This window comes from Rhipicephalus microplus, chromosome 5, assembly GCF_043290135.1.
Source record: "Rhipicephalus microplus isolate Deutch F79 chromosome 5, USDA_Rmic, whole genome shotgun sequence".
Classification (NCBI taxonomy): Eukaryota; Metazoa; Arthropoda; class Arachnida; order Ixodida; family Ixodidae; genus Rhipicephalus; species Rhipicephalus microplus.
In genome coordinates this window covers 25,685,100-25,711,207 of record NC_134704.1, presented here as the reverse complement: position 1 = coordinate 25,711,207, position 26,108 = coordinate 25,685,100, and the positions used below count along the sequence as shown (strand labels likewise).

Genomic DNA, 26,108 nt, shown 5'->3' with positions numbered 1-26,108 from the left:
ATGCAACAAAAATAAGGTAAAAAGTTTTAAAAAGACGTAAACGTAATTTAATTATTTTACATTAGTGACGTCGTCATTCAACAAACAACTTCTTGAAGACAAAGCAAAGCCTCTAAAATTAATAACAAACGCTAAAATTGCCGATCTTAAAGGCTAAGTACAAAGACCCTTACCTACACGTAGGCAGCGTCGCCTAAGATGACGGGCGTTTTGCGCTCATCCGGCAGGCAAGAGAAATCTAGGAGGCTATGCGTCAACAGAGTACTCTTTTCACCCTCTGAGCCACGGAGGAAGGAACTCTGAGCTTTTTACCCCAAATGTAAACAAATACATCTATGATCTTTTACCATCTGCTTCAACTATACGACTAAGAGCCAACCACCCTACTTCAAGGGAGAGACTCGAGCAATATATCCTGAGTTTCGTTGGTTTTCGACGCAATCAGTCAGTCACCTTTCTTTATTTCTCTATGAGTCAGTCGGCTCCCCGCTCGCTGGGGAGTAGGATGAAACTTGTTATTCTCTGCTAAAGCGACGTATTGGTAAGTCCACCCGTGATCGTTTGTTGCTTATCCGAGTTCATTCAGTGCAGCTTTAAAGGTGACACGGAGGCTGTTGCAGAATTTAGTCGCGTTCATTATAAAATTCTTCACTTGTGGTTTCTGTGTTTGTTGTTGCTGTTTATGAACGCTTGCCCTAACCAGCACTTAGCTGGCTGTTTGTACACTACGGAAACTTTGAGCACTTTGCGGCCACCCATGTCTGTCAGCGTAAGTAATCACGTACCGTACCTCGTCGTATTCGCAGTTGCAGCGTGACCGATGCTACATATGCTATTTTGCTCGAACTGTTAGGGCGTCTGGTTGTCCAGCTGATTCTGCGTTAGCACTAACTAGCGCAAGCTGCCGAAGCCGCCTTAGTCACAGATACGGTATTACGGGTGGTTGTGAAATACAAACTGCGCTGGTGTATTTGTGCCCCCATTTCGAGAAGCGACATATTTGTCGGTTTGCGGCTCGTCACTATTTTAGACCACCTGAAATGGTCAGCGTTTCCGAATAAATAATCAACTGGAAGAATGTTAGGTGTGCCGACACAACCGACAATTACCAGTGACGTCTACTTCCTAGGTCACTCGAGTGAGCACTTGCATCAGCATTTGCAGCATTTTTATCAGCATGGCTCCGCCAAGTTATTGCCGTGTACTGGTGAACAACGATAAATATGCCACTGGCCTCGTGTACTGCTGTGAAGGCGTCGAACTGCAAAGCAAACTTGCTTTCGGAGTTGTGCCTTCTACGTGTTGCGTCACACATAGCTGGTGTTGCGTCACACATGGTTGGTGGCGTTCGTCACTGTGTTGCGTCACACGTAAAGTATCGGTGTCGTCTGCAACCATTGTACTATGCACGCTTTGACATGATGCAGTTTTTAAAATTTTGTTTTATTGCGCGCGTAGGCAAGCCCATAGTTGTATTGTTCGCTTTGGCTTGCTAGGGCTATTTGAAATCAGTAGCGTAGGTTTGTGTGTGCGTTTCAAAGTGTGCGGAACAGGGGGGGGGCACTATTTTTTATTAATGTATGTTAATATATCGGCTCATACGTACAAATTCACACACACACGAACCGTGTAAGGCAATTAAAAACAAAACATTGTAATTGTCACAAGCTCTCGCAGAGAGTTGCTCTCAGGATCGAATTTACTAACACCTGCCGGACGGCTTCCGATAGCTGTAGTAGCAGTGGCGGGGAACAAAAACCTTAGCGAGTAGCCCACACATTTTCAGCACTTTTCTCCCCCTGTCTGGCCAAATATTTCATATATTCTTCGAAGCTAAGCACAGCATTACAAGGTTTAGTCCTTAACTTTAAGCGCCTTCCTTTTACCTGAAAGCAAAAAAAAATGATTTCTGTACTCTGGCACATGTTTAAAGAGACACTTTCTGCTTCTGTGTTAGAAAGTGATCCGAAGTTTCTTGGGTGCTGCATAGCTATCGCAGTCTTGAAACTGAACGAAAAGGCAAATAGTACTTGTAGTATTCCAGGATGGCAATGACTGTTACAGTTGTTTCTGTTTCTCAGGGTGATGCACGTTCCACAAATTTCCATATCTTATTGCAGTAAATATTTAGTTTATGGCTCTGCACTTTGTCTCGTGTGTTTCTTGTGCCGATTATGTGTGTCTGCGATCCATGCAAACTAGCCCTACATACCTGTCTGATATTGCGTATTATTTCCGTGAAGGTGAGCAATGCAGGCAGCATCATCTAATTTACGAAAAGGCCTGGGCCGTGGAAGAGGCAGAGGTGGTGCTGCTAACCAGGCCAACAAACAGCCTCAACCTGCCCAGAACAGGCCCCAACCACTGGGAGAAACTACGGGTGTGCCATGCACGCCACCCCAACCAAGTGAGAGCTGTTCAAAAATATCTTGCTTCAACGTGGTAGGTAACGATAGTGCCGAGGAGGATTTCTCAGATTTTACTCTCATGGAAGGGGGATCACCCACATCTGTCACTTCGGTGCTTGTAATCCACCTATTATCACCAATTAGGACAAATGAGTGAAACTACTGTGCGCACAAATTAACAATACTTATGCTATGATGGGGTCTTACTGCTAGTGAAAAAACAATCATTACCCCCTTTCCAATGTTACTTCAGGGTACCCCCCCCCCCCCCCCCAAAATTAGTGGCTGGATCCAGCCCTAAAGTGAGCCAGTGGATGCACCAAACGGCAGAGGTCAGAAACACGAGGCTCGCAAACTTTTCGTTAGCCCCCCTCCCACACACATACTCGTGCGTGGCAGTCTTCATCCCATATTTTCTTTATAGTGGGGCCGTCCAACACTGTTCGTGCATCTATATTTATATTACTGGTTTGCGTAGACTTATTGCGTGGAACCATTTCAACACAGGTCTAAGCACAGCTCTAAGCTGCTCTTTAAACATAAAAAAAAAAGCACGCACACACATGACCCTGCAGTGGCTTAGACTGAAGACAGTGCCTCGAAGTGCTCTCAGTATGTTTGCAGTAGCTGACAATAGCTGGAGCACAGCTTGATTTGACTGGCTAACTTGTTAGGTTGTCTGAGCAGTTGGGAGGGTGCGCTCACTGTAAATAGCTCCAGCTAGTGCCAGCCACTGCAAACATACCAATGAACACTTCGCGGCGCTAGCATGACTACAATCCAGTTCAAAGCAAGCTGTGGAGCATTTGTGTAATGTGCTTAAAGGGACCCTGGAACTGTTTTTTGAAGTTTTGTCAGCGTTTAGGCTAGAGCATGATCCAGGGTTCATGCAGGTCTTTGAAACCCTTGAAATCCTTAAAATTTGAAAAGTTCATTTCCAAGGTTAGAAGGTGCTGAAATTTCGGAAGTCCTTGAAAATCCTTGACTTTCCTTTTTTTTTTCAATTTTAGTAAGCATTTTCGCACATTTCACAGATTATTGTGATGCTGTAAATGTAGCAGGTGGCATATGTAATGTGCAGGGGTGCAACAGCTGCGGCAATGGCGCCAAGATCATGACGTTTGTCGAAATTGAGCCACGCTGCCCCAAAATGCCCGAGCACCCTCAAACTTTTCTCAGTTGCACTAATTTCAGCGAAAAATTGACGCCACGTTGGCCGCCTATAGTGGCATGATCAACCAGTCCAGTGATCCAGGCATGCAGTCCCTAACCATAAACCACTGTTAGGCCAGGACATCCTCAAATGTGATCGCTCAGATGAAGTAGCAACGCCGTGCTCCCATGGGTCCCGCTGACCGCAGCTGATATCTATCGGTGGGACAACACAACTTCGAGATGAAAATGCATTGCCATAGCCAGCAACACTTGGCGGGTCAGCAAACGTAGTTACGGCGTTTTGGAAACTAAAGCTAAAAGCGTATGCTGCTGTTACTGCAACGAACAAACTCTACATGTTGCGAGTGCCAGCATTGCTGGTCACTGCGTTAATTGCCATAGCAACGGCACATACGATAGATATGCGGTGCCGTCGCCAGGCCAACGGGTGCGTTCCTGTGTTACTTTATATAGTCAAACACGCCTTGTAAGTGAGCCGAGAAGTTGTGCCCCAAAACTGCACACTATCGTGAAAATAAAATGGGGACAGGGGGGGGGGGGGGGGTGTAGCTGTTAAAAAATTTCTTGGCGTTGTTCTAATTCGTGCAGAATGCCACTTAAGCCACCTTTGCCACAGTACATTGATGGCCTGCGAAAAAGCATTTAGAATTTGGAAGAGGCTGTTAGCACTAGTCACGTGACACAACACAGTTTCTTCAATTACTCGTGCGTGTATACGCCAAATAATTGCAAGTACTAATATAATTGCTCATGTCTAAAAAAGTTACTGCCATTTATTTAGACACTGTATGATATTGCTGCTGCCCTACAAAATAAAAAAACACTGTGTGCCCTTGTTTTTTTCATCACCTGTACTCCTAAGTCTTGCGAGTCCCCCAAATATCGCGGTCGCTAGCTTGGCAAACTTACATATTGTTGCGAAGGCCGGACCGATCCCGCCGAAGCCACCACTGTTGCGAAAGACGGCGACGCCAACACGGTGCCGAAGGCGCCACTGCTTCCGACTCCGCCGGGAAGGTCACCAGCCGTTTGGTAGCGTATGTTTCTCAGCTCGCGACTGCTTCTGCGCAGAGCTGATCAGACGAGCGGACGAGACGACGGTGAGTCAAACAAGGTTTATGTACAGCATATATACAGAGGCGTTACAATTTCGGCACTGGGGCCGACAGAGACTCGAAGAGCCGAGCTCTTCCTCTAACACATAGTTCAGCCTTTCGCCTAAGACCTCACACACATGTCGGCACTCCGACACGGGGACGCCTCTCACATAGGACCGCCGATCGCGACGCGCCGCAGGGCTTCTTTTATTTACACCAGGTCCAACCAAAATGTCCAATCAGAAGCGCCGCTGGTCGTCCGGGCAGATTCCGCCAATGGGGCCGCCGCGCCATGCGTCAGACCACCTGACACGAGGACGCCGGCTCGCTGTCACGTGCGCAACTGACTCACTGCACGTGGGCCAGAGGAGCGCCGCGCGTGTTCACGCCGTCGAGGTGATCGCGCCAGGCAGACTGCGGGCTGGCCTTGACCCAGATTGCCTTTTTCAGAGGCACGGTCGTTTGACGAGGACTCACTGGCATAACAATATCGATCTTCAGAGTTTGTCAAAATATTTCACAGGCATGAGAAATGCCAATCTGCACTTCGTTTGCCTAGAGGGGTGGTTCAAAATACTACTTCTGTTGAAATATCAGTGTTCATATTCACTGTGGGATTTAGAGGATGTAGAAAGGTTTGTGCATATTTTATAAACTTCTCTTTCATAGTGCTTTGAATTTGAATTTTGGTGCACCAATAGTAACATTTCGCTGCTCCAAAAATTGCTCCTAATTCTATTTCGACCCTGAATGTGTCTATTGTAAAAAAAATTGAGAAAATCATTAGCTTCTGCAAGGAACCAACACCTTTCATTTTTTTAAGAACAATATCTGGGGTCTTACGTTTTAAAACCAAGAGATGATTATGAGAAACACCATATTGGAACGCTCCGAAAAATTTTTAATCGTGTGGTGTTCTTTAACACGGACCGACATCGCAGACTGCACGAGCCTCTACCATTTTACCTCCATTGAAATGTGACTGCTGTGGCCGGGATCGAACCCACGACCGTCGGGTCTGAACCCACGACCATCGGGTCTGCAGCCAACCGCCGTAACGGCTGCCTCACCGTGGCGGACAAAACTGTGCATTTTTGGAAACTTGCAAAAGACAGGAGCAGGAGGATTAAAAGAAAAAGACGTTGCATTGAGGAGGCAGTCGAAATGCTTACAAAAATAAAGAAGTCTGAAGTCACTGTTACGGAATTGGCAGCTACAGCAGACTAATATGCAGAATAGGCAGAGCCAACTAGTGACCTGACATGCATCATCTACTCAAACAGCCTTAGGAAGACTGCCAACACCAAGCACCGGGAGATAGTGGCCATTCACATGAAAATATAGGAGAAGCAGCAAAGAGTAGCATAACAGTTCCTTAGCTTTGCCTATCTGAATAACACTTTGCCTCTTGTGTTGCGCTTAAAACAATTATCTATGCACCTCTGAAAAACTGTGATTGAAGATTATCTAGAAAGAAAAGGTAATCTGAGCCATGTTTTCGATGTTTGCTCCATCCTCTCCTGACGATGTGTCAATTGAATTTCTAACAAGTGGTTCTTGAAAATTCACACATGTAGCATTGAAGGTTCTCGAAAACCCTTGAATTTCTGTCATGTAAACCCTGACCATACCATTTGCACCACAAATTTAGTGACACGCTGTGTACCAAGGCTGCTATGGACAATTATATCATACCCTCCTTCTCGCCTCTGCCTGGCCTCCTCAACTCATGAGGCACGCTGGCAATCACAGAGCTCTCATGAATGCGCTTGATGTTTTGAGCTTTTACCAGTCTATACCTCTGAGATGGCACGCCGACGGGTTGCGCGCAGTCTCTGAGGTCATTGCATAATGTGCCTGGCAGCACACACACTGTCTGGTAACGGAGACGAAGATCACGGAGGGGTAGAATAGCGACTCCTGCTCCAACAGGTGCCGCCACTCTACTAGTGGATGTTACTCTCATGCATTCTACGGCCCATCAAAGCCAATCGGATGAGCAGTTACGGTGACGTGGCTGTTGACGTGCTCTGGCCTTGTCAAGCAGCCAGAGCATGTCCCTTTGTAAAAGAGCCGTTGAAAACTCGTTTGATCAAGTCGCACCGATCTGCAGCGCTTCACAGCTTTGAACCATTGTAATAAATTGCGCAGTTTACGCAGAAAGTTCAAATCGGTCTCTAAACAACCTTTGGGTCTTGGCCTACCGGCCCGATGTGTTTGTACAGTGTCGCCAAAACAGTTTCAAGGTCCCTTTAAACGCTGCACATGTGCATGAGCATGGCCAGCATATTGCTAGCATGAACAGTAATGCGGTTGCACGCCAATGTGGCTGTGCATTAAAAAAAAGAAAAAATAAAGATCTGAACAAGTGACATGCTAGACGTTTGGCATCTTCAAATACTTCCAGCACTGGGGTGCAGTTTCTGAACACAAGATAGTGGCACCCATTCAAGGATCAATGCAGTGCTACCTGATGCTGCTTTAGTGTGTGTCAAAGGCGATTGAGCGCATCTTGGGCATTTCGATTTTGCTCAAAAGAGAAAATGTGTAAGGATAGGAACATTTCGTTGTCGAGAAGTAGGAGACTCTTATGTGTTTGTCAGGGACAGGAGGAAATAGTTTCATTGTTGCATGATTTTGTTAATGTGGGTTCACACTGTACACTCTTCCGAATTGAGATGGTTCCCCGTGTGTGTTCAGTGCATGAGTGAATTTCAAAGTTTAATTCACTACTGTCTCTCTCTCAAAAGAATTTAGGCATGCAAGATGTTCCTTATCTTATAAACTATATATTGAGCAATTCTTTCATCACGACATTTGTGTGCGATGTGGTACATAGTCTAAATTCTTGCAGCACATCCCAATGTGATTTTTGCTATGTTCACTAACCTGAGGTGGTGAGCTAGTAAGATTTTGTTGTTGTTGTTTTCATTTGGGAAAGGAATGTTAAGCTTTTTGCAGTATTATCCTTATCTAATTTTTTTATTATTTTTGCAGAATATGCTACACCAGATACACCACCGCCCACACCACCTGATGGAGCAATGCAGCATAAGACAAGCCTTAAACCTTCAAGTCTTGCATCCATGGCCAGATGCAGTGGGGATGGATCACCAGAGAGTGTTGCCCTAGGACTAGCTGGTTTGAGTCTTGAACATTGTACTGTCAATTCGCAGTTCCCCCGTCGTCCTGATTATGGGAAGAATGGAAGGACCATCCCGGTAGTGGCAAATCACTTTGAAGTGTCTCTGCCTACCGGAAACATTTTCCACTACGACGTTGACATAAGTGTTCGTAAACAGTGTGGTATGCAGTCCGTTTTGTCAAAGGATTGCAAGCGTCGTGTATTTATCCTTCTCGTGGAGCAACACGCAAAGCATTTAACTGGTAATTTGCCTGTGTTTGATGGGCAGAAAAACATGTACACAAAAAATTCACTTGGTTTTCAGAAGCAGTCATTCACTGTCATTATGGAAGATAACTCAAAGCGAGATGAGTTTGTGGTACAGATCCAGTTTGCTGCACAACTAGACCTCAGTCTTATGAGGCAGCTGTACAACAGTAGATCAAAGACACCAGAAGTGCCAAAGGCTGTCGTACAGGCTTTAGAAATTATCCTCCGTTACGGTCCATCCACACGTCTTTCAGTTGTTGGAAGATCACTCTACAGGCCACCTCGAGACAATGCCTCTCTCGGTGGTGGTCTTGAGCTGTGGCATGGCTTCCAGACTAGCCTCAAGCCTGGCCAATGGAAACCGTTTGTGAATGTGAACACAATGGTTACAGCCTTTTTTGAGCCTGGCCCACTGGTGGCCCTTATGGGTAAGATTCTGGGTGATTGGAGAGGTGACCTAAATATGGACCAAGTTACAAGACTGGATAATGTCCAGATTATGAAGTTGAACAAGAAGCTGAAAAAGTTAAAGGTGCAAGCGACCCACTTGCCTTATCCCCGCAAATACGTCATTGAAAAGGTGACTGCTGGCTCGGCAAATGATCTCACTTTTGGCACTCCTCCCCAGAGTGTAGCTGCCTACTTCAAGAGTATGTACCGGGAGCTGCGCTACCCAAACCTTCCGTGCATTGAGGTTGGTTCCAAGAGAAACTACATTCCCGTGGAAGTTTGCCAGGTCATCGCTGGTCAACACTGCAGACGCAAGCTGGATGAGAACCAAACCAGTGCTGTCGTCAGAAAAGCAGCTGTGCCTCCACACGAGAGGTTTCGAAACATTCAAGAGGATGTCAGAGGCTGCATTGCTGCAAACAAGCAGTACTTGGACCACTTTGGCATTCGCATGAGCGACAAGCCCTTGCAACTGACGGCCAGGGTGCTGCCTGCACATGATGTAGTCTACGGAGACGATAAACTGGCTCATCCCACCGATGGTGCATGGGAGCTCCAAGGCAAGCAGTTCTTTCAACCGGTAAACATGACTGTGTGGACTATCGTGAACACTTGCAACCCACGCTTCTGTCCCGAGGCTGCAATACAAAACTTTGTGTCCATGCTGATGCAGCATGGCAAGCAGCTAGGCATGAATATCGCACCACCAGCAAAGCTGACTAACTGCAGGCCCAGTGACGATCCCAAACGGGTGCTTTGCGAGCAGAAGAGGCAATTCAAAGATATTCAGATCGTTTTCTTTGTGCTTGCTGGAAGTGGCAGAAACTCTCCACTTTACTGTCCTCTGAAAAATGTTGCTGAAACTGATCTTGGCATGGTAACTCAATGCGTGACAGACCAAAGCATCGTGAAAAAATGCAATCGTGCAACCATTGTCAACATCCTTCAGAAGGTGAATGCAAAACTTGGAGGAATCAACAACGCCATTCCAAAAGAAGTGAAGACCATTATTTTCAACCGACCAGTTATTGTAATGGGGGCCGACGTAACCCACCCAGCACCCACAGAAATGAACAAACCTTCCATCGCAGCTGTTGTTGCCAGTATGGATCGTTTCGCATTTCGCTACATCGCCACTTTTCGCATACAGAAGCAGAACACAGTGGCAAAGGCACGCATTGAAATCATTAAAGATATGAAGAATATTGCAAAGAGCCTTCTGCTCAGCTTCTACCAAGTTAACGGTGTCAAGCCAGAGAAAATTATCTTCTATAGAGATGGCGTGAGCGAGGGACAGTTCAGCCATGTGCAACAGTTTGAACTTGCCGCCCTGCGAGACGCGTGCAGGGAGCTGGAGCTTGGCTATGAGCCTGGCATCACTTTTCTCACTGTGCAGAAAAGGCACCATACTCGCTTCATGCCACGGAACAGGAGTGATGGTTGTGGCAAGTGTGGCAATGTGCCTCCAGGCACTGTCATCGACACTGAAGTCACCCACCCTGTCGACTTCGACTTTTTTTTGTGTTCGCACTTCGGTATCCAGGGCACCAGCCGCCCTGCCCACTACTACGTGCTGTGGGATGACAACAATTTCAAAGCGGATACGCTTCAGCAGCTCACATACGGGCTCTGTCACACATACGCCCGTTGCTCCCGGTCTGTATCCATTCCCACACCAGTCTACTATGCCCACCATGCAACAAAGCGGGCCAAGTGCTATGTGGATGCTCGCACTGATGGCTCAGATTCTGGCAGCAGCTCTGGTGGTTCCATGCTACCAACATCAGTCCTTGATGAAGCTGTCAAGATATCGACGTTGATGGAGAAGAAAATGTTTTTCATATGAGCCCAGTCGTGTCACAATGTGGCCACGGGGTTGTTGGCATGGCGGCATCTTTATCAATGTTTGTGCATCACCTTTTTTTGATAATTAAAGCGAGTATTAACGAATGTTAAAGTTCCTGTATATTCGTATTGCAGCCGAAGACTGCTTCAGGCCAGCCATTCCCTTCTGCTGTATCGTGGTTCTCTTGTTCAGTGAATTTCCACTTTAGGTTTTGGCCACAATGGAACGTTGCTACTGCTGATTGCTGTAATGTCGTCGTGATCTAAGTGTATTGTTCATATTTCACTGAACAATTTTGTCATGGTGTGGTGTGCAGCCGGGCTTCAATTGCTGTGCGTTGTAAAGGTGCTTTGAGCAACTGTTTCTATTATCTGTGTTTATCGGGCGCAGCGAGAATATTTTAACCGTATGAAATTTCGTAGATCTATTTTAAAGCATATAGATATTGAATTCGGAGCTCATAGATTTGAATAGTGGTGCAGGAACTAATTTTTCACAACCTATTTTGCAGTAGAACATCGTTCCCCCTTTTCCCACCCTTCTGCTGTTTACACTACTATTTTTTATGACTGCTATAAGCATGTTATGTACCTGCACTAATTGCAATAAAGTTTGATAACCTAACCAACCAGGTGCATAGCAGTCTTTCATATAGATCAAGGGACACTTGGGAGGAAATTGATTTTTCTTGTATTGGTACTGACTTTTTCACAATAACAAATTATCATCTTGCCAAAGACTTGGCAGGAGAGAAATGTGTTACGAAAAATCACTAGTGGTGACACCACCTTGAAGTTGTCGCAGCAGTCGCCGTGATGGCATAGATTCTGATGCCCTCTGCTAGTTCTTAATCGGTAGAAATGAAATTGTCTTCTGAGAGAGTGAAAGATTTAACACACAAAGTTTTAAGAAATTTCATAGAGCCAGTGTGAATGTAAAGTAAAAAAAACTTTGAAATCTGTGACTCGCCATAGTAGAGATTTTAGTGAAAAACTTGAGTGAAGCGTTTGCAGTTTCTCATCTAATAATAACCCTATAGTGATGAACCCAACATCATGATTTTCGTGTATAATTTGTCTAAGCTGACTTACTGCTTCACTAGTGTCCCTTTAGGTAACTGTGACGTATGGTAACAAGACTGCAAAATGTCTTGTCACCACATGTCGCAAAGTAAATTCGTCTTGCACTGCATCTTAGTTCAGGGCTTCTTGAACTAAAATGGTGATCTAACGAGTAGCAATGTTGTATTTGTAGTTCGTAAAACTAACGATGGCTTGTGTACAGGAATCTAAGGGTGTTACTGCACTTAGTGCAACCAGACTGCTCTCCCTTGGCAATTGTGTGTGAGGAAAGCATAACGCTGCAATATCTGTAGCCTGTATGTTGTAGGAAAAAAGGAATAACAAGAGAGAAGGCAGGGAGGTTAACCAGGAAATTGCTCCGTTTGCTACCCTATGCTAGCAGAATGGGAAAGCCCATGCACTGACAATTTTCTCTTTCCTCTCATTTTTATGCTTATGTTGCAGGATTCAGTAAACAGATGGGCCACTAATTTTGTAACAAATAATTGGCTTCCTGTGTTACCGAAAAGTGGGTACATAGAAATGGTAGCAGGTCAAACGTTCAAAGAAGCATGATTAATGTAACGGGTCACCCAGTAGTTTTGTAACAAATGGCTTTCTCTGGTAACTGGAAGAGGCTGAGTCAAATTGGTAGCAGGTCCAATGTGTTCCAGGAATACTTGATGCTCCTCTTGCAAAAGGATTGCATGACTGCTTTTTGTTGACAAACTTCAATATTACCTCTGCCTGATGAAACTAAATTATATCTTATCCTCTTGGTACGCATAGAGAAAATAAGTACCTTCCCTGACATGCTTAGATTGTGGTGAGACAAACTGAAATGCACAGTATGAATGGAGTTTGTGACATTAAATTTTTATGCTGCAAAACCTAGCTCAGGCAGCTGTTAATGTAACGTACTTCGCAAGATGTGCTGGCGAATGTACACATGTTGCTTCATCTTGCGTTTGTCGTTTTATTCCTTGCACATATTTCTCGGCTAGTATTGCACACTTGGCTAGCTGGCGACTTGAGGAGTGCAATCTTAAGTGTTGTTGCAATAACTTACAAGGCAGGAACACTGCTTGGTTTATCCATGAATAATGCCTAAAGCATGGTGTTACTCAAAGTGGGTTCTGTAGAACTTGGGTGTTTCGCAGGACCTTCCTTGGGTTTCCGCGAGCTACTGATAAATTTTCCCTGGTTCTGCACACAGCAGGTGATTTAGACAGCGCAGCTCAGGTGTGGTCGATTTTAATACCTTCTACTACTCATGTCCTAGTGTCAGTAAGCACGTCTTGGTGCATAACAAACACGAGAGCTGCACATTACATCATGCCAGCAGCTTGTAGCCAGCCGAACTTCAGAAACTGGCAACGCAATCATGCTGTTGCTCTTGAATCTCTGAGGCTTTATATTAGCTGTGTGAGCATTTCTCCTGTTTGAAGATAGGCGCTGAAGATGAGGTACTGGACAAGCTGCAGCCATTTACTCACAGGCAGGCACAACAAAATGTGCCTGCCTGTGAGTAAGCATTCTGGACACTATAAACTATCTGAAAAATAAGCACAGGAATTGGCTAAATCCAGCAGCCGACATGCAGCTGGCCCTTAGTGTTACTGAGCCTTGCGTCGATTGGTTAATGCAAGGGAAGTGGGTTCAATTACACTCCCTTTCAGACTAGTTGACTAGTGAAGCTATTGAGAAGTCAAGTGACCACTTTGACTGAATACAAGAGACTGAAGTCCCTTCCATCGGACATCACAGTGCTAAAAGCAAACATGAAGACCTGGTTATATTTAAATACACCCATGTGGGGCCTTTACTTCAAACCACATTGTCCTGTAATATTATAGAAACAACTAACACCCCTCAAGATCATTCTTAACGCTAGTACCTCGGCAGAAGCCACTACAGTGCACATAAAATGTGCTGCAGAAACACTGTGAAGGAATGCAAAATGTACCATCTACATAGTTATGGAAACAAGCTGGTTACATGAGGAAGCCCTCGTAGCAAGCAACTTTTCCACCTTGGTATCCCAGAATCCGTGATGTCTCGTATATGACCATTTATCAATCAATTGAAAAAAAAGCATTCACTCGTGTAATTATGACTTTTCCTGGTAAAAAAAAGAAGAAAAGATGCAAATTTGCACAGGTTTGAGTAATGGAACTCTCGTAAATCATCTCCCTTCTAATGACTGACCAAGCCCGATTGCATCTCCTCATTTCACAAGTACCAGCACACTCGACATGATGGTGCTTCCTCAGTCCAATAACTGCACCATCTCTTCGTGAGCTACTTAAATGAGTTCATGCTGTGCAGGTTAGCAAGTGATACAACCTAGTGTTGGTGAAGCAACTTGCTTAGTAGTGTCTCAAAAGGGGCATTTATTTCCATGACATGAATTGTGCATATTTCGTATTCCCAGCCGTAAAAGCCACATTATAACGAACTTTCTTCCACTTAATCCACATCACAGAAGTTTTCTTCTGTGACACCCCACTTTGGTATCACAGAAGAAAACTTCTTGATGTGGATTAAGTTAATCTGTAGCCATACTTGTGCATCAGTTATAGGCCATTGTGCAGCTTCAGAACTTTGATCTCGCAATTTACAGTAACACTTCAGGGCACGGTGTTTCTAAGCACTGCACGAATAGTAAGTTCATAAATTCAAAAGTGGAAGAAGTGAATTGAACTTATAACATCTTTTAGTGTTGTAGTAATGCCATTCTCACAACTACTAACATGGCACGTATATGTTATACAGGACGTAATACAACACTGGCTAGTGTCTAGCATGTTTGTTAAAGGCACTAATGAATTATTAGATGAAAAATAAGAAGCTCCATCATGCAGACTAGAATCATCGGTGAGTATGAATGTTGCTGGTTCATAATAATTTTTAAAAAAACTATGTACTCACAGGTGTAAACTATGCTGGTAATACTCGAAGCTGAGAAAGGTAAATAAAGCCTTTACATTTGTGCAAGTGCTAGCCTGCAAGTGAAGGCCTGTGAGGTATGTGGGTATTGTGCTTTATACATTAGTTCTAGAAATGATTTTCGTAGCATATTGTGTGGCTGCATATTTTGACTCGCAGATTATGCTTCAAAATATTCAATAACTGTTGGAAAGCATTCATGCCTGCAAACAGTGGCTATTCTCTTCAAAGACTAAATTGATTAGGACACTTTTGTTGAAGTTCTTAATATTCTTTCATTAAGGAAGAAGCATAGTGTGAACATTTCGCTTTCCACACTACAGTGTGACCATACAACAAAAAGGCAGCTCTTTTCATTGGCTTTGCAATGTAGAGCACCATCTCTGCTGCGACTGCAGCTCCTTCTATAGCCTGGCAGATAGAGAAGTGCTCACATCAGCTTGTGTCATGGAGTAAGTGACTTGAATTTCTGATAAACTAAAACAACCATTTAGGTGGTTTCAGAGCTTGTACTGTCGTAACGAAGCTGCCTTCACTTAATGCACTGTATGGGCATCTGAAATGAAAAGAAAATAACGAATTCAGCAGTTCTTACGCTTTGTGGGAATCTGTTTCATGTGAAGCAGTGAGCAAGCAACTTTACTAGATTTCTTGGCTTCGAGCCAACTGTTATGAGGTAGATTGGCATGCTTTTGTAAGTATAGTAGTTGTGTGCACATCATGGACTTACCAGGAACGTCTGTTATATTGGCGTTTGAAAGGTAACAGCCGAGCCGTAGCATGGCCATAAAGCATAGCAAGGGATGGAAAAGGACAGTGAGGATGAGGAGAATAGAAATTACGAGCAGAATAGGGTGAAAAGGGGAGGGTAAAGCATAGCACAGTCACGTGGCAAGGGCTGCCTTAACCATAGGCGGAGCACACTAGGGTGTCAAGGGAGGGGGGCAAGGGAGGTCTGCCCCGTACATTGACTCAATTTGAAGAGGGTGCTGCGATGAACTTTCACCTATCCCTCATCCCAGAAGGGGAATCCTAGCTGCGCACGTTTACGCAAACACCTCTGCTCTTTGGTCAAGCTAAGCAATCGGTTGTAATCCTGAGCTCGCTGCTGTCAGAGGAAACATTTTTTTTAAAAGCTAATTCTGCTTGTGAGCGTGAGGTCTAGATGCAGCTCTGCACCGAACATATATGTATGCACGTGGGGGAGGGGGACAGGGGCGTCCAGGGGGGGGGGGGGGGGGCGAAGTTTATTTTACGATGGGGCGCTGCGATAAATCTTCGCTACCCTACTGAAGAGGAACACCGCTCACAACTATGCCCCCGGGTGATGCTATTGATCAAATTACCTTGTTCATCCCCAGACGCGTACGACTTGCGCAACCCACGGCAAAGGCGTGAAAGAATACCGCTGCTTCTTACAAAAAAAAAAAGAAAGAAAAACTAGTTGAGGAGAGACGCCTTGTGAGAGGAAAGGATACCGACTTTGAAACCATCGTAAGAGCGCTGCTATAAACACGACACACAGGAGGAGATAGACGAGGGCAGGGTTTGGTTGCGCTCTCACGATGGTTTCTATGTCAAAGCACCACTCGCCCCACAGTCAACTCTTTTGAAGTACTTTACCGACTCGTTTCCGCAATGCCTGGTGGGTTGAACAGCGACACGTATGCCGAATCGAAGACCGTCACGGAACTGTGGCTTCGCCTCACAGAACAAAGAACACTCTTGCGCGGAATTGTTCGGATGGACGAGGAAACGGGTCAGTCGAGACGGCCGCCTGTCGCAGCTGGTCGCGGCCTGTCTGAAGGAGACAGGTCCTCCACGTAGGCCAGATCGATGCGACCAGGGCACACGTGAAAAGCATCATCGGGTAGCGACCGAGACCAGATCTCTTTGTCATGCTGGTGAGTACGCAAAGACAATTACGTCCACATGAAGTTGTTTAAGATAGTCTAGCTTTGCTAAGGTATTAAAACAAAATAGAGGGCTCGTAATGTTCTATTTGTCCAAAAGTTGTGATGTGCACTGAGCCGTTCGAATACAAGTGGGGCTCAGTGGTCTTCTTGATTGTAGAGACAAGCGCGCGGTGTACAGCGTCTCCCATTCCCTATCCTAAGGGGGAAAAAAATGTTTTCGCTAAGTGGGAGGGACATGGCAGAAAGCAAACGGGGGGGGGGGGGGGGTTGCTGTGGATTAACTTCACCTATAGTGTCCCTGTGTAAACAATAACACTTCACCCACATCGCCCGCCTCTACACCCAAGAAAATGACCCTGCGCCCGTCCTGTGCTGCTCGTTTTTGTGAATGTCTGGTTTTGCGTGCTAATGTTCCCAAAAACCCCTGCACATGCCTACACTCAATGACAGACCACTAAGTTAGTAGAATTGCTGAGAGACCCAGCCCAAGCGACCTATAGGTAAAGTGTAATTTTTAAGTACACGTAAGCTGGGCTATACAGATCATAACGGCAGCGATTTTTTCCAGTCACACCTACATGTGGGACGGGGAGTGATTTTGATAAGTCATTCGTGTGACTGATCGAACGTGCTTCTCAGCGCTTGTACCGTGGGAGATAACTAGTTTGGATTAAGGTCCCTGGATATATTTAGGAAAGTACCGCCATTCTTTTAACCGAGACGTCGCACCCTCCTCTCGGGCCGCCAGGAATATCGCGCGTGTTATCAGCGTGACATAACATTCTTGATGGGAAAGTGGCGCCTGCACGGTGGCCGTTCGGGAGAGGATATAGATAAGATTTGGACACTTGAGAGAAGAGGGTTGGAAACTTTGGAGAGGATATGAAGGAGAGTGTCGCTGCTCTCTCTATATTACAGAACTTAAGTCGGGGTGGGTTTGTGAAGGCACCTGGTGGCGCAAAGATCAACCAGACAAATGTGGAGCGTGGTTTTTTGCTCTCCCTCCCGCAGGTCCTTCGATACATATGGTGCTTCGCTTAAGTGACAGTGCAAATAATTTACTCAGTTATAAAAAAACACTACAGCACCTGTAAAGCAATAAATAAGCATGAGGTGCACCTGCACCTCATGCAGAAATAAGCATGAGGTGCAGGTGTTATGTATCTCCTTTCTGAAATCCCCCACGAATTTGTGTGTTGCGATTGCATTGATTAATTTCAGGACATGAGAAGCTTTTGGCAAAAATGCAGTCACCACAGCTATTGCGACACAGATATATGCAGCAAGTTATGTGCAGACACTTCAGCACACACAGTAATTCAGCTCTCTATGGGTGTAGCACAGGTTTTGTGTCATTTGTAAATGCCGATACAGTAACATTGTGTTTTGGTGTGGTTCATTGTTTACAGCTGCCAGCAGTCTGCACAGTGCTAACAGCAATACAGACATTTCCTCTAGACGGCTTACACCCAACAGCTTTTGGAGAAAGCCACAATGAATATCCAGTCATTGTAGCAGCTAACATAAGCAGCAAACTGGGCTGGAATTTGAATGTGGAACCACTGGGAAATCAAGAAAGGCCCAAAATCCACACTTCTGCAGGCCTTACAAAATTTCTGCCTAGAAAGGCAGCTAGAAGCGACAGGTTTTCGTACAATGATGATCCAGCCTGGAAAATGTTACTCACACACACAAACAGTTTTGTCGACGCCATTCACAAGCAGCTGAAACCTACTGGCTCTACAAATGAAAAGATATCCAAGTCAAACATTCGCATGTCAGATATTTCACTTGGGCTCATTTTGAGCAATAACCTGGCAAATAGCTCTGACATTTCGTTGCCAAAAAAAACCACACATGCATCAACAGCAAAATTGTCAGGTGAAAAGGAGACACCTCAATCTACTGCAAAAGGCATCAAGCAAAATTTACCTGCAGGCACTAATGACCACACACATGGCCAGAAGCGCACAATGCCACAGGATGAGTTGAAGCGTTTAGAGCTACCTGCAAGTCCCCTACAATCAGGTGTTGGTAAGAATGTATTGGCCGTACGAGAACAACTGAGCAAGTTGAGGCAACATGGTCGCAAAGTTGTATTCTCAGAGCCAATCGTCACAAATAAAAGTGCGCCACCTTCACCAAGGGCTACCACCACATCACTTAAGAGACAAAGACTGCTTCACAGAAGACAGAACAGAGTCGTATCAACCACAACAATGGCCCCTTCTGAGCCTTCACGGACAAACAAAACCCACAAATTCAGAACCACTTATGCCTCAAATCATCTAACGAACAATGCAACAGAGCATGACAACAGCACTGGCACTACGTTGAAACATGGAGGCTTCAACAACTCAAAGCCCAGAAGACTACGGCGTAGAAAAAAACGGCCAAAGCTAAACCTTTTCAAACCAAGACAGCGCAAGCTTACAGACATACAGAAGCGGTCCCAAATACGCAAATGCCTCCCTGTCGAAGTATGGCAGCTTACAGCACGCTGCGGACCAGAGCAGCAGACGCGACAAGACCACATGACCGAATCGTCTGTGATTCGACCACGAGTTTATGGTGTGGATCCCATCATAGGCAGTGAAGAACAGGTACAGCTAACAAAACAGCATGCCGTCAAACGTGCTCGTCAAGTGCACATGCCATTGGAAGAAGCATCAAGTCAGGAGTCGAAGGAGGATTACAACTATTTACCAGAATACCACTATGATGAGGACTACCCTCAGCAACACTCATACGAGTCCCCAGAAGACATCAGCAATGAGGATTTTGAAGAGGTGGACCGCCGAGAGAGGTATCATGTGAGTCCTAATACATCCGCAGAAAACGAAAGCCAGTCGAAAATAGACGCTAATGCATCCCAAGCAAAATCTACTGCTACTGATGTGGAAGCTGATCACAAACTGATGGAGGAAACTAAATATTCTAACTTCAGTAACATAGGCAAGGGCACCGTGGATTCGGCAAGCCGAAACGCAAGCTCCCATACGTTGAACGACACAGTGGAAGGCTTTACACTTCTAATTGAAGACGACAGAGAGCTCGCCTCCATCATACTACACCGAGACTCATTGAATTTGACCAGTGTCGAGAAAGGACCAAACCGTGAGCCTGAGGAAATAGAGCGGTCGCCTACTGTCTCAACGCCAGCGGCTCCACCGGAGCTTGCCGCCATGTCAGGCATTCAGCAGGTGATGCGCGATGCAGACACCATTCACGGAAGTGCACATGGTACCTCAAGCAACCGAAGAGGAGACACAGGGCACTCCAAGTTTTTCAGGTGATAATTTGGTCATCTAAAGTAAATATGATCATACTATCTTAACCAAGCCACAATTTGTGTAACAGGTTTAGCATATCTGAAGATATCGAAATTGAAGGGAACTGGTTTGCACAGTGTAATGAAAGGGATAAATCATGAAGATTCAGAGCTGCTAATATATGTTCTGCTCAAGCCACATGGTCTCATGTAATCTCAATGCGTAGTGAAGACGAACTGATTGCAAGCATTCTTTGCAAACGCTAGGAGCAGAATGTCAGGTACCATAATTACACAGAAGTACGTAGTAGCACAGTGAGCACTTGCACAGCTTATATAAGTAATGAACAACACCGAACACTGCGACAGCCAAACATTACAGAGTTGGTACAAAGTTGATGCCATAACTGTTCAACTACCCTAAAATTCTGAGCAAGCACCGCACTCCCAAATCTGGTCAGATTCTCCTTTACCGCAGGGAGGCGATTGCTCGGCATTTTACGGTGCACTTATGTTCAGTAACAAATGGTAAACTAAGTTTTTTCATTTTGGTACATGGTTTCCTCAAAGTTTTGCAGAGGTTCCTGCACATGGACAGCATCGATTTGGCTACAGGAAAGGCAACGACCAACATTTCACTGGAAGGCTGGAGCTGGCCAACGGCCCACATGTCAAATCTGTGGTTGTGTGGGCAGACAGAAAAGGAGGCCATGGGAAACACATTTGGGACTACAACCATGAGGACTGATAACATATCCATGTAATGCTTACAAAGGTCCTGCATTAAGTGGTTAAGGTAGCAGCTATTTTAAAGCGAGACTTGTGAAGTTTCTCTTTAATAAATGTGAAGCATTTCTCAGCCAACCAAAGGCACCTTGAGCGTTTCTGCTTTGTTCGTGGCTGAGAGGTTATGTTTGCCCAGGAACGGCAGAAACAGACATCAGTCATTTAAAAATGGGAGCATTATTAAAAACCAACATCAGCAGCGTTGACCTGACGAATGTAAAGCAGTGTCAGTTGGGCTTTAGCTACTCCTAGTGCCAGTGCTTCACCTGAACGACAGGCTTCTCGTTCGCGATGCGTAGGCATTAAGGCGTGATGACACCATCGTAATTTTTGAATAAAGTGTTTGTGGTGTGGGCATACAGTCACTGGAACAGGCAAAAGCACTAGCGACAAAGGAGAAGCAATGCATTGCTAACAAACCATATACGACACAATATTACCACAACTTGCTAAAGTGTTTCACCATCCCATCCACCAGTCATCCATTTCCTAGAAGCAATATATAATTCACCATCTAGAAGGGCTAAGAAAAATCGGCTAATATATTTATCCCTACTCTTGCTGTACAGCTTACATCACCATAATTCCTTGAAACACAGCACCTTTAAGTCTAAGCAATACTGTGATAGCATAAAACAGCGATTTGCAAGTACAATCCTGGTAGTTTACAGCAAAATGTCAGCCTGTGAAGACTTTTAGATTATCCTGGTGCTTCCAGCTTTATGGGATTATTCTGTGTGAGCGTACGGATGCTTGTGTCTGTGGAATGCACAGCGTACACATCTACATGCACCAGATATACTGCGCACAACTCCACATTACTGATCGTGCTGTATAAGGGAAATGATCCCCCACCAACTACTTCTGATTCAGTTCACATCCTCCATACATGTCCATGCCTTCCACATACTTCTCGTGCTGCTACTTTTCAACAATTGGCTATTCATAAAATAATCTAGCGCAGTGATTACCCCATTATCAGAGGCAGCAGCAGTAACTTTTCACACAGCGCGAGGGATGGAAGCTTCTATCAGCGATTCGGAATCCTCCCACCTTACTTCAATAATTTACTTCAATTATTACCTTACCTTACTTCAATCAATTCCAAGTTACTCATGCATATTTCCTCACTTTAACAAACCACCTTATTCGCTAACATCTTTAACAATGTCTTACTGTCCTTTGGCAGCCCCGCCACGGTGGTCTAGTGGCACGGGATCAATCCCAGGTCACGGGATCAAATCCCGGCTGTGGCGGCTGCATTTCCAATGGAGGCGGAAATGTTGTAGGCCCGTGTACTCAGATTTGGGTGCACGTTAAAAAACCCCGGGTGGTCGAAATTTTCGGAGCCCTCCACTATGGCGTCTCTCATTATCATATAGTGGTTTTGGGACGTTAAACCCCACAAATCAATCAACTGTCCTTAAGGCAACAAATCTATAGCTCTAGTAAACCACCCATTACCTCACCTATGCAATACATGGCCTTCCCAGTCCAACAACATTGCCAATGACTTCAATTTCCAGCATTCTGCCTTTTGCAGTATATTATTATGGTAATGGTTTGTGTGACAAAATAGGTAAGCAAGTGTTTGGCAAGTTAATCTCTGTAACTGTTTGGTGTCTGGTGCTGACATTTAACAAGAAAAAGTACTAAAAACCAGAAAGGGTATTTTATTCATTTATATGTACGAGGTTCCATTACATTGTTTCATTGAAGAAACAACGCCTTCGTTATTGTCTAAACTTGTACGAGCAAAGACAAAAATGTTCACATTCTTGAGGGAAAACATACATGAAACGACTCCGTCATTCACACCTTAGCAATATTAAACCACATAGTTTACGTGTCATTATTTTCTGCCACTATGTTGCACATTGATTGCAATGCACCATGTAACCCTGCTTAAATTTCTGACCTATTAGTGCAACTAACTCAAAAGAGGAACGGTAGCTCATCATATACATATTGAGCTACACTTTGGTGATGCTAATAGTAGGTAATTTTCGCAACACATTGACGATCCAAGTGCACCTGCATTCATTTAACCAGGACAAACACTGCATGGTTTCATTTTTACATTTGCCAATTCATCAGCATTTTACAGTTTCCAACTTAGCATAGCAAAGAAGACAGACGAATACAGCTCAAACTGTGTACTCTGGGCCTTCGGCATGCCATACTTGGGTGACCGATGCAGCTATGAGTTCCAAGTTTCTGTTAAGTTAAGTGAGTGCTGCTCAGGGACCGCGCTATCTGCAACTGGCAGGTGGCCCTGGCAGTCACCTTGCGTGCCCTAGATGTCTGCAAACTGCTCAGGGCTAGAATCAGTTGGTGGGACATTAAAAGGGGCATGCTCCGCACCAGCTGCGGCACGAGGCCCAATGGGGCAAACTGGAGAACACGGTGTGCCTCTTCACCTGCGCAGAGCACAATCTGTTCAAACAGAAGGAGTGGGAACACTGATCGCTGGCTGATAACTGAGTCCGAGGCAATAGCCATTAACAGCCTCATCGTGTCGGCCACTGCCTTGCTGAGAGGGTCCAGTGAGCGGTAGTTTTCTTCGGAGTGGCACTGGAGTGCAAACGGAGTGTCGTCCAGAAGCTCCGAGTCATTGAGGCCTCGCCTTATCTTGCTGGGACGCATTCTCTTTGATTCATCCATGGCCTCTTCGAGTTCCATGTCCCAGTACGGGCGTTTGCGGCCGCCTCTCTGCATGCCCAAGGTCGGTGAGTTTGTTCGGGCCTGCAGCGCAGCAAACGTGCTGAGAACCACAAGCCTTGCCAAGGCAGAGCCTCTCGGCTCGGTGAGAAAGTCTTGTCGTGTTTCCCAGAGGAGGTAGTTTGGGAGCACTTGAGTGAGGAGAGCAAGTGCACACTGCTCAATGTCGATGTGAAATAGGCCGAAAGAAAGGTCAATGGCACGATGCAGGTCCTCAAGGTGGTCATGCTTCAGTGCCTGTCTCACTAAAGTGTCACTGAACCACTGGGGACCGCCAACGCACATAAGAGTGTCCAAGCTCTGAATAGCTCGCAAATCAATCCAGCCCTTTTTACGAGCCGCACTAAACACATCCTCCATGACTTTCCACAAGGGAGTCTTGACTGTCAGGCTATGTGATAGCACTTGAATGTGTTGGGGAGGGTGCAAATCGTACATCATTTTCTTAATAATATTCGACATAAGTGTTGAGCGCTCCTTATATGAGGGGTTTTGTTGGAGGGACTGCTCCTGCGCACCTGAGCGCTCACTACCTGGCTCCGTGCTCGCAGCATTTTCGCTAGTAAGCGGTGTCATAAACTGCTGAAGCATGTTCATCGGCTTCAACCGTTCTTCGTGATGCAAGACAGTAATGTAGCTGCACAGCCAAACAGATACGCACACGGGAAGGCAGCACATGCGGCTTTTAACATTGTCTAAAATCATTTTTACAGTGTCAGTTGAGATCGCACCATGCTCCCACGCTATCAATATCTCCTTGATTGCCATAGGCACATTAACACACACTTCGTGCCACTTAGCCTGGCTGTTCTTGAAGTCTGAGCTGTTGCTCATGAACTGCTCCAACACCAAGTCAACTTTAGCAGGATCACATCCAGCTAACATTTTATCTGGACAGTTGTACCTTCCACCTTCGGCAAGGCATTCTGGCACCCATGCCGCAAAGAAAGAGTCCTTTGTCTCTTCATTAAAGGTCACTGAATGGATACCATAATGTTGTGCAATGTGACACAGCATCAAGAAAGTTATGTCAAATAACAGTGCCCTTGTTTGTGCATTCTTAGTAGCTTCACCGCTAACCTGTTTGTTATATTCATTGAATTTTATCAGCTTTTTCACAAAACTGCTCAACTTCCCAGTAGCTGCAGCAGCAGAAAGGATAAGCTCAAAGCTCTTCCCCGATATAATGTGACACAGAATGCCCAGCAGACCATCTTGGTTCTTTGAATAGTCCGAATCCAGTGTTTTAAGGATACTAGTGACCGTGGGCTCGGCACGAAGAATCAATGCTTGGGATGTCTGCTGATCAGGTCGTGGTAGGTTCTGCTTTTGCGTGTTCGTCTGTCTACGATGCACAAGTGCCTTTGCCTGTGTTTCAGTCAACAGCTCAACTTTTTGAAGCTCATTCAAAAGATATTGTAAGCAATCGCAGTGACACTTTGAGTCAGTAAGATCAAGCAATGGAGAGTAATTCAACAGCTGCATCAGACCAGCTTCCAGCTCCTCCTCCCACTGTCTATCATCCTTTCGAGCACTGTGTATCTTCAACAGCAGCTGCGGGACCTTAAGAAATGTGAAAGCAGCCCACTTCAAGTCTTCGCTGCTACTGTTGGCCAGCCCCATGAAGCCAGCTCTAATTATCTCACAGTACAGCTCTGCCGAAGTGAGGTTCAGAAGCTTCTTCATGAGCAGTAGATGGTCGACAGTGCTCTGAATGTCGCTGGCAGGATTCAGCACCGCCTCTATCGCTACGTTGGCGTTGAGGCTGCACACTAGAGGCTGCTTGGGCACGCGGCCACTGACGCAGGAGGACGCCGATATCTTGGGCATGTCGTCCACGAGGCGGACCAAGTTCAACGCTCCTTCCAGCGTGTCTTTGGGTATGCTGAAGCCCTGCGATTGGCTCAACTTGGTTTCCAGTTCCTGCTGCTTTTGCACGAGCTGCGCGTACACGGCGGGCTCTTCGTGCTTGCCGATGTACAAGAGCGCCTTAAGAAACGTCGACTCGCTGAAGAAGGAAAGCGACTCGTAGGCCTTTTCCAAGATGAGCCCGTGCTCTGCGCTCTGCTTTAGCTCAACGATCTTGCCGATCGAGTGGCACATGCACAGGTACAGCCAGTGAGTGACGCCCACTATGGCCTTACACAAGGCGATGCATTCCTCTTCGTTGCCGTGGCAGGTTATCTTGGCTTGTATGCTGTACAGCAGCTGAAGCAGGCTCAAAATGCACGGAGGTTTAAAAAACGACTGAAATCGGCCAATGCTCGACAGCACCGCTCCGTAGGACACCACTTGGGCGCTCAAGCAGTGCGTGAGGTAGGACAAGAAGAGATTGTTGGGCCCGGGACCTACCAACGCTTCTTGCAGAATGCAGTCTGCGAGGTCGTACACATCGCCGCTGACGCCACGCGGAAGAACATTCTTGATGTTGATGCCCCATCTCACATCGGTCCACCTCTCTCTCCATGCCTGAAGAAGCAGCGATTTAATGCTGCTAGTCTTGCTCGTGTCCATGGTGAAGCCAGCTGGTGACCGGTACCGCAAGCTCGCACTCGAGTCACGCTGCCACTACGAGTATCTAATACATTTATCTCGGGCACCGAGATAGCCGTTACATTGGAAACCGCACACGCGTCGTGTTTATGCAAATGAGCCGACCTTCAGAATAAAGACAAAGCTAGATTTGCACTGCGCACCTGGAACATCAACAACACTTCAGCGCGCCATCTTGTTTACCGATGGAGCGCTTGAAGTTGCGAGCAGCTCTCGAATGGCTTGCGAGCCAAGCTGACATCGGTAAAATCAAAATGGGTACTTGAGTGCAGAATTTACATGTTTTGCAGTGTAATTTGTTTTGAAAGCACGCTGATAAGTTTACTAGCATTTTTCTTGGTAACTTTAGCTAAAGCTTCTTCTAAAATATCAGTTTCGCTCTTGGCCAATAAGCGGTGGCGGTATATTTGAATTCGAAAATGCATGTTTGTACAGTACATCAGCTCTTTTGGTATTCCTGAGCACTGTGAACGCTGTGGT

At 45.7% G+C, this 26,108-nt stretch overlaps 3 protein-coding genes across 4 annotated transcripts; 2 read left to right on the top strand and 1 right to left on the bottom strand.

Moving 5' to 3' along the window:
- Nucleotides 1–385: 385 nt before the first annotated feature.
- On the top strand, nt 386–10,999 carry LOC119174851 (protein argonaute-2). Its single transcript, XM_037425956.2, has 3 exons — nt 386–541; nt 2,244–2,407; nt 7,679–10,999. The coding sequence occupies exons 2-3, from the start codon at nt 2,251–2,253 to the stop codon at nt 10,369–10,371; spliced, it is 2,850 nt and encodes a 949-aa protein (XP_037281853.2). The 5' UTR covers nt 386–541; nt 2,244–2,250; the 3' UTR covers nt 10,372–10,999.
- Nucleotides 11,000–15,632: 4,633 nt separating this feature from the next.
- LOC119174852 (uncharacterized) lies at nt 15,633–20,437 on the top strand. 2 transcript variants are annotated; one of them, XM_075895041.1, is made up of 3 exons: nt 15,633–16,285; nt 17,707–19,589; nt 20,139–20,437. In XM_075895041.1, exons 1-3 carry the CDS (start codon nt 16,280–16,282, stop codon nt 20,314–20,316), a joined length of 2,067 nt encoding a protein of 688 aa, XP_075751156.1. In that variant the 5' UTR covers nt 15,633–16,279; the 3' UTR covers nt 20,317–20,437. The 2 variants fall into 2 exon arrangements, with proteins under 2 accessions (XP_075751156.1, XP_037281854.2); XM_037425957.2 differs by lacking the exon at nt 15,633–16,285 and having other exon boundaries at nt 16,565–19,589.
- A 1,570-nt stretch (nt 20,438–22,007) lies between these two features.
- MED24 (mediator complex subunit 24) lies at nt 22,008–25,829 on the bottom strand. The gene has a single exon (XM_037425958.2). The coding sequence runs from the start codon at nt 25,587–25,589 to the stop codon at nt 22,575–22,577; it is 3,015 nt and encodes a 1,004-aa protein (XP_037281855.1). The 5' UTR covers nt 25,590–25,829; the 3' UTR covers nt 22,008–22,574.
- Nucleotides 25,830–26,108: the final 279 nt, after the last annotated feature.